This window comes from Egretta garzetta, unplaced genomic scaffold (genome assembly GCF_000687185.1).
Source record: "Egretta garzetta isolate BGI_Z169 unplaced genomic scaffold, ASM68718v1 scaffold101, whole genome shotgun sequence".
NCBI lineage: Eukaryota > Metazoa > Chordata > Aves > Pelecaniformes > Ardeidae > Egretta > Egretta garzetta.
This window is the reverse complement of record NW_009258666.1, coordinates 907,079-914,798: the sequence shown is the minus strand read 5'-3', so window position 1 is coordinate 914,798 and position 7,720 is coordinate 907,079. Positions and strand designations below refer to the sequence as shown.

Here is a 7,720-nt window from a genome sequence, read left to right as displayed (position 1 = left end):
GGCGGCCGGAGCGGGGCCGCGGGGGGGTTTTGTTTCCGTGAGGGAGTGTTGCCAGGCGCCTGGGGAGGTCGGTAACCGACCCTTTCGTTCCTAGAACGAGGCTCGCAAGCTGAATCACCAAGAAGTGGTGGAGGAAGATAAAAGACTTAAATTGCCACCAAACTGGGAAGCCAAAAAAGCTCGGCTGGAGTGGGAGCTGAAGGTGGAGGAAAAAAAGAAGGTAAATGGATATCTGCAGCTTTCCGTAGGCCTGCTGAGCCCCCTTCGTGGGGGCTAAAACAAGCTTGGGAACTCATACAGACATTACCCCCCCCCAAACCCCGTCTCCTAATTCGACTCCTGGTTATCTAAGTTGTTGTCCTGCCCTAGAGATTGTCCAGACTGATCCTGGTTCTAGCAAAGTTTGGTGCTCGGGCGTTATCTCCTTGTTAAAAGGGCGGTGTGCTTTGTGCTGCATTAGGAATGCGCAGCAAGGGGAGAAGACTACGAGCGAGTTAAACTGCTAGAGATCAGCGCCGAGGACGCTGAGAGATGGGAAAGGAAAAAAAAGAGGAAAAATCCAGATCTGGGATTTTCAGGTAACATTTTGTCTTCGTAATGAACGCCTATATTAGCATTTCAGCTGCAAACTGAATTGCACAAAAAGAAAACGCCTTCACCTTTTCTCTCAAAGATTATGCAGCTGCTCAGCTGCGCCAGTACCAGCGGTTAACCCGGCAGATCAAACCCGACCTGGAGCAGTACGAGAAGCTGAAAGAGCAGTAGTAAGTTCTCATTTCGGTCATCTGAGATCGTTTGTGGTATTTCTGTTAATAGCAAACACGGAAAACTTAAACTAATCCTTTCAGCAAGGGCATCTTCTCCTATATCCAGTAATATTAATTAGGCTTTAACACAATCTTAAAAGGCACGGCCCAGTAAATCCTCTCTGCGATCCCTGTGCCGGTTGGGAAGGGGGGCAGCGGTGTAGTCGATGAGGTTCATTTCTTCAAGCTTGGCATTACAGAGCTTGAAGAATTATCTTGTCAATGAGGTTGTGTTTAAATGCGCACGTAGATAACGGGTTTCTCAGAGGTTTGGGGGCTTTTTAAGCAGCCCTGCAGGGTTTAAGCACAGCTGGGTGAGAACTCACCAAGTTTGCATTCAGACCCATTTAGAATGCCAGTGGGTTTCTGTGTCTGTCAGTTAAGAGCTTGGGTTTAGTATCAACATGTTCACCCCTGAATCTCAGTTTGAGTTAAGCACCTCGATATGTTAAATTGAGAACCCAACAGAAGCAGTGAAAGCTCAAAGCCATCAACAGTTGTGTCAACTGCTGCTCTTCTGTTACTCTTGTCCAGTGGCGAAGCGCTTTATCCCACATCCGACAGTCTTCTCCACGGGACTCACGTGCCGTCAAAGGAAGGGGTCGATAGGATGGTTGCCGATCTTGAAAAACAGTGAGTAAATACGAAGCTAAAACAAAGCCGTGCGTGGCCTAGAGCAGCTTTGCTATCAGATCCACGGGATTCACCCACGCTCTTCAAACGCTGCTCTTTTGTCTTACAGAATTGAGAAGCGTGAAAAATACAGTCGAAGGCGTCCTTACAATGATGATGCTGACATCGACTACATCAACGAGAGAAACGCCAAGTTCAACAAGAAGGCGGAGAGGTTCTATGGGAAGTACACAGCCGAGATCAAACAGAACTTGGAGAGAGGAACAGCTGTCTGAACCAACGCCTCCAGCTCAGCACACATGGCAGCCCTGCTACACCTGGTAAAGCCTGGTATAGAGTGTAAGTTGTATCAGAAAAATACTCTGTAGACCTGATTGAGTTGTAAAATCAAAAGTGTATTTAGTATAATAGAGGTAATTTGTGTAATGACTTCAGCTGTAGATAGCCTTTACTGGCAGATGTCACCAGCTGGTGCAATTTTATGTTCTAAATAAACACATTTGTCACTCACTTGGAGTAAAGCTCCTCTTCATCCTTCAGCAGCTGACAGCAGGGCCGAGCCCCTGCACACACTTGTTGGGCAGAAAGATGACAGAACACTTGAAGAACACAGCTGGCCTTCCCACCAGGGAAGCTACCCCAGCCCTCTGCCCCACAGGAGCACACAGCACCCGCTCCTCCTCTCCAGGGGAGCAGGGGCCACTTCCAGCATTAACTCAGTTGCCACAAAATACAGAATCCTTAGCACACCTGCCTGCCTTGTCTGAGCAATTCAACAGCTTCTTAAAGAAACTTCCAGACTGTAGGTGTCAAAGTCAGTTTTACCAGCCATTTATTTTTACAAAAAAAACCACCGAAAACCCCACACTACTCCTTTACCTGCCCCCCCCAACCATCCAACAGCCTCCTGAGTCACTTGCAGCGCTTTTCTTCACCAAGGTCACAGTGAGCCATGGAGCCAGGAGTGCTGCACTCTGAATTCTGGAGCTCTGGACACTTATAGCACCATAGAATCACAGAATGTTTTGGGTTGGAAGGGACCCCTAAAGGTCAATTTGCTGGCTGCCCTACACAGCACACCTTTCAAGGCTGTTTTTAAACCTAAACCAAAACACAAGCCAGCAGGAAGTCAGTAGAAGTGACAGCTGCTCAGGTTCAACACTTTCAACAGTGAGACCAGCAATGGCTTCGCAGCAGGCAGTCAGGCCCACATCCAGCACAAGCCTTCACCTGCAGAGGGGTACCTGGGGAAGTTGCTCTGAAAGCCCCCAACTAGCCCCAGCCTGGGCAGGAACCATTCTGATGGAAAGGTCCACTGTCAGAATGATGCAAAAATTCTCTTCTGGTACACTTCGTGGTAACAGTAGGGTTAACAAAGCTAAACCTGGAAATAACCAGGACAGTCAACTTACTACAAACACAGGTCTAATACTTCATCACACATGGAGAAGCCAGTGCAAAACTAAAGTTTATTTACTTGAAGTAAACAGTTACACAATGTAAATCAAGTGTTCAAAATAACAGCTACTGAGCTATTGTTTAGAAAAGGTTACCCACCTGTAAGTTCTAGTCCATTAAAGCAATACAAAAATATTTACAAATATACACAAGATTCCCATCTGTGGCTTCTGGATCACTGTGCTCTAGATCTGAAAGAGAAACCTAAGATTCCAAAATTAAGATCTCAAAATAAATACTGAGTATTAACAAGTCTTCAATCTGATCAGAAAGTGTCAGATGTCACTACTGAAGTATGCATAATGCTGCAGTCAGAGTGAGAAAAGTAAGCTAGCGTGCCCGGAACGGTGCACTTTTAGGTGAGAAGTTTAAAAATGTTTTCTTCTCCTCCTTCTTGACAGGAACCCATTGCCCATAGGGACTTCCCTTTCTGTCCTCTTCTCTTGCTGGAGAAATTGCCGGTTCTTTAACAACATGGCTCACTGGCTTCTGTAGTACTGGTTTTGCCATTGTATTCTGGAAAAAGAAATTTTCTTTAAAAATGCTAGAATGAGAAGGAATGTGCTAAGACCTGTCAACTTCAGTCTGTGCTGGTAAGACAAATGTTCTCCTTCCAGCTCATAGGAGACCAGAAGCCTACTGACTATCAACCATGTACACTTAATTGACACAGGATTCAGGCAAATTGCTTTTTAACTTAGTTCTGCATTGTATTAAAATAAATTTAAACATGGAACTTGAAATAAATTGTGGTGTAAACTAGTTCCGGTGTACCCTTTTGAGTCTGTAGTACAGTACAGGCATTCACTGTTATTGAATGCCGAAAGGTAAACATCCATTTTAAACACACTGCTGTCACGTGTTTACAGAGCTCTGCTGCTGATCTAACTCCTCCAGGAAAGGAATTCTCAAACCATTCAATTCAACCTGTTGCTATTAATAATCGCTTTAATCCAGCAAGCAACACTGGGAAAAGCCTAACCCAGGAGGGATGAAGCACTGGGCTTCCACCCTGGGCAATCACACTTACATTAGGACTGAAAGAAATGCTTCTCTGTATGGTTGCTCTCTCCATTCCGCTCTTGGTCACATCTTCTGCAAGCGTTCTGGGTTGCTAGAGAAGAGCACACGCAGCTTAAGTGGGAGGATACGTTATTCCGCGCAAGTTAAGGCAGTTACTAGAGAGCATGAACTTTCTGGTCAAGTTGTTTCAGTTATTTAACATCAAAAGTAGCTGTACGCTACTAACTATGCAAACAGATGAATGTTGAACTCAATTTGAAAAACATCCAATGTTTTTATCAATGTTATCGAGCCAATTCACACATGGCCTGACATCCATGCCCCAGTTAAATTTTAAAAAGGATTCAAACAATCCAAAGCACGGACCACCTTACAATGAAGGGTAGTGGTAGAGTAAGTTGCATTAAGTTCTGCATATCCATCCTGCAGAGCTTTGGATAATGACAATAAACTTATCTGCAAGTGATGCAGGCCTCTTCTTCTGTACTCTCTCAACATCTGGAATATATTGCATATATTATGAAAGGGATGCCTGTACCATTTGTCTAAAACCCTTAGTAAATTTACTTCCATTTGACATAGCAGTATCTGATCGATGTAACAGTTATTGCAGTTTTGTATTTACCACGAATCAGGTTAACGCACCATAACAACAGAACCAAACTAAAATTCAAGTTCAGTTTAAGCTGCTCAAGTTTCTCCCTCCCTTAAATTCACAGCAGCTATAGCCCACAAGTCCCTTCATTACCAACAGATTTTCTTCATCATGTCTGGAACCATAGTCATGATTTCTATAAGACAGAAATAAAGTATGTAAAATGCATTGTGTGCTTGGGTATGTAACTTCTGGGAAACAAGTTTGTTGCATATGAAAAGCTTTTAACAGTTAAAAGGGGTAGAAAGATTGAACCTTTAAAAAAACCCACGCTATTCACTAGGTTTGGTAAGGAGACTCCTTGGTTTAGGTCAGAAACACATGAACTAGTCTAAGTAACGGGCAAGAGGAACAACTCAAAAGAACAAACTACGTTCACCTCTCCTTCCCAACCTACCACTGCTGGAAAGCCTGCAGGTACTCAGTGGCCAACCACCTCTTAGGAGTCCGCAGTACTTTCCACTTAACACAAAGGCTACAGTGGTTTCTAAAAGTAGATTTTAGCGTTCTGGTAAATCTCAAGTTTTTGTTCAAGGGTTTGAATTCATAATCAAACACGCCAGTTAAAAACTGTAACACATCCATGCAGATGACAAGTTTTAAAAAAAGCATTTACCTTTTCATTGAGAACACTCCAGCTCATACTTACCTCAGCTGACTCGCCAGGATCTTCACGCTCTTGGTTTTCTGTTTTTCTCTCTTTGGAAGGAGTAAGGATCTTCAAGCTCGCTGGCAAGACTATGTTATCTGTTCCCAGAGCTTTTGCAGCATTGGCTTTTGCAATTTCCAGTAGTTCCCTCTTGTCTAGAGGAGAAAAAAAAAGTGCCATTCTCTTATGCGTAAATCAACACGAACCTACTCACACAAGCCAAAAACCTACAGCATTACTATCAGTGCATGTATGTAAGCATCAACTGTGATTGGTTTTCCTCAATACTTGGGAGATTTAGCTACAGTTGAAGTGCAAAGAACATACTCTAAACTTTTTTTTTTATAAATTTTTATAACCACACAGAGATTTTCTTCCACATTGCCATTGTCAGTTATGAGCTATAAAGCAAGTAAACAGATGACAATTTGACTGACTGGTAAAAAATAAATATAAACCGTATGTTTTGAGGTTCTTGCACAATAAAAGTCTCCAAAAAAAAAAGGTACCTTTTTCACTCAAATGGAGAGGTGACCTACTCCGAGATCTTGTCCGTGACCTGCTCCTCCAGCTCCTGTAAGCCTCAGGATAAATTGTTCGCCCAAATCCGTAATATCTTCGGCCTCTCGAACGCGATCTGCTTCTCGAGTAGGACCTTCTGTAATACGATCTTCCACGAGACCATGACCTACTGCGCGATCTGTACCTCGGAGGAGAGCGGTGGTACCTCCTGTAGTGTCTGGCACGGTACCTTCCTCGGTATCTCGTGTAACCACGTGATCTTGACCGGCTTCTGGAATACGAACGAGAGTATCTTCTGTACCTTCGAGAACCATTTCTTCTAGCCCGTGACCTTGATCTGGACCGGCTCCAACTCCTGGAGGAAGCTGAAGAGGAACTACTTGAACTGGACTGCGAGCTGCTAGAGGATCTGCTAGATGACCTTGTTGACGACCTGTCACAGCTTCTCTTGGATGATCTCAGAGATGACTCCCTCTTCTTCGGGGAGCTGAGGGTTAAGTCGTCCATGAAGTCTGTCATATCATCAGTTTTCCTAACCACCGTTTTCTCCACGCAGGTACTTTCAGAAGCTGGTTCCGTTTTTATTGTTGTTCTGTTATACCCGGTCTCTGTTCCTGTTGTGAGTGGGGAGGGGGAAGCTAATCATTTACTTGCATCAAGTCATTTATACAGCAACAACAAACATTATGACACACAGGCAAAAAGTTCAAGGATAATTAAAACACACCAACAATTCTCAGCCAGTTTCTCAGCATGTTTTGCACATGACAATTTTAAGTTTCATCATTTCCTCTTTTGTAGTCAGTCTTCTATATGAATTAAAAAAAGGCTTCAGTTTCAACCACAAGTAGTTCTGTGTGGAATTTTGAAAAGAGGTTTATTTGTTTAATACCCTTCATTTGCTAGGCAAACACATGCCTTTTGTGAAAAGGACATGAGTTAATACCTTCCCCCCCAACAGAATTTTCAAGGTATTTTATCTTAGATCTATTCTAAATGCAGCAAAATAACCATTTGCCTTCCAGATCTGTGATAGTTTTCTTCTGCACGGAAGTTAAGTTTTAGTGTTTTCCTCCAACGGCAGAGCAGGGGGGAAGTACCTTCACAGGGTACAAAGCAACCACTTCACGATCTTGACCGTATCACAAAACTATCTGCAGAAAGTTCCACACATCCCAGCAGTGCAAGTAGCAAGCTGCTATTAAAAATATTCTGTGTAACTAATGAAAAATACAGCCACTGGATATGTGGCTCATTGTAAATGATGTAACACTTGCTGTGGTTAAGTATTAATAATTAAAATGGCTGTCCCTCTAGTGGCAGCCATTTTATATCTACAAAGATTACAGTCTTATATCTAGGGTGGAACTATTTTATCACCAGTACTTAAACCCCGAGTTATGTCACCACTTCACAGTTTAAGAAGCTTGCTTTATCACAAAATTTCTTTTCAGTGCTCACTGTAAACCAAAGTTACCAAGTAAATCTTAAAACCTTACTGAAATCGATCAAGGGTATTAAGTTCTACACGAATTAGTAAGAAGCATTCCCCTTGCTACTACTGAAGTTTCACCACCTCACCTCTAAACAAGGACCAAGGTCACAAGCGCCGTACAGGGCACAGCTAAGACGAAACAACTGATTAACTCTGATGCCAAACACCACCCCCACCTCCCACCGCTAAGCCACCCAGACATCACCGTTTCCCACAACGTACGTGCCGGGCACCACCCGCCGTCACACAGCGGCCTTCACCTGGCAAACCGCGCAGAAAGCACGGCCCCCTCCGCCCGGGCGAGGGGGATTCAACTCGCAAGCACGGGAATTCCCCTCGGAGCCTGTTCACGGGCACTTACCGCTGGGAGCCGCCGGACACCCCCGGTGCTGGTTCCCGTGAGACACCGAGGCGCTTCTGTAATAAAGAGAAACGTGAATAACGCGTGTCCCGTCCCGTCCCCCCCCCCCAAAGGCACG

At 44.1% G+C, this 7,720-nt stretch overlaps 2 protein-coding genes across 3 annotated transcripts in view; one reads left to right on the top strand and one right to left on the bottom strand.

Moving 5' to 3' along the window:
* SYF2 (SYF2 pre-mRNA splicing factor) overlaps window positions 1–1,949 on the top strand; it is a 69,295-nt gene extending 67,346 nt beyond the window's left edge. The window contains exons 2-6 of the mRNA XM_009648562.2: window positions 95–220; window positions 461–578; window positions 674–764; window positions 1,341–1,439; window positions 1,549–1,949. Coding sequence (XP_009646857.1) covers window positions 95–220; window positions 461–578; window positions 674–764; window positions 1,341–1,439; window positions 1,549–1,714 — 600 coding nt within the window. The 3' untranslated portion in view covers window positions 1,715–1,949. The remainder of the gene's footprint in view (window positions 1–94; window positions 221–460; window positions 579–673; window positions 765–1,340; window positions 1,440–1,548) is intronic.
* A 383-nt stretch (window positions 1,950–2,332) lies between these two features.
* RSRP1 (arginine and serine rich protein 1) lies at window positions 2,333–7,702 on the bottom strand. 2 transcript variants are annotated; one of them, XR_004843294.1, is made up of 5 exons: window positions 5,734–6,353; window positions 5,225–5,379; window positions 3,928–4,011; window positions 2,997–3,413; window positions 2,333–2,823 (listed from the first exon to the last, which is right to left on the bottom strand). XR_004843294.1 is itself a non-coding variant. In XM_009648496.2 (5 exons), exons 2-5 carry the CDS (start codon window positions 6,263–6,265, stop codon window positions 3,228–3,230), a joined length of 957 nt encoding a protein of 318 aa, XP_009646791.1. In that variant the 5' UTR covers window positions 6,266–6,360; window positions 7,603–7,702; the 3' UTR covers window positions 2,883–3,227. The 2 variants fall into 2 exon arrangements, 1 of the variants encoding a protein (XP_009646791.1); XM_009648496.2 differs by lacking the exon at window positions 2,333–2,823 and adding an exon at window positions 7,603–7,702 and having other exon boundaries at window positions 2,883–3,413; window positions 5,734–6,360.
* Between the last annotated feature and the right edge of the window lie 18 nt (window positions 7,703–7,720).

Bases quoted from the DNA above. Each gene is read 5' to 3' on its own strand.
- RSRP1 (XM_009648496.2), bottom strand. From the start codon at position 6,265: ATGACAGACTTCATGGACGACTTAACCCTCAGCTCCCCGAAGAAGAGG. The intron at 5,380-5,733 runs GTACCTTTTTTT...TTTCTCCTCTAG, and splicing joins TCTCCATTTGAGTGAAAAAG to ACAAGAGGGAACTACTGGAA. The intron at 3,414-3,927 runs GTAAGTGTGATT...TTCTTTTTCCAG, and splicing joins GCATTTCTTTCAGTCCTAAT to AATACAATGGCAAAACCAGT.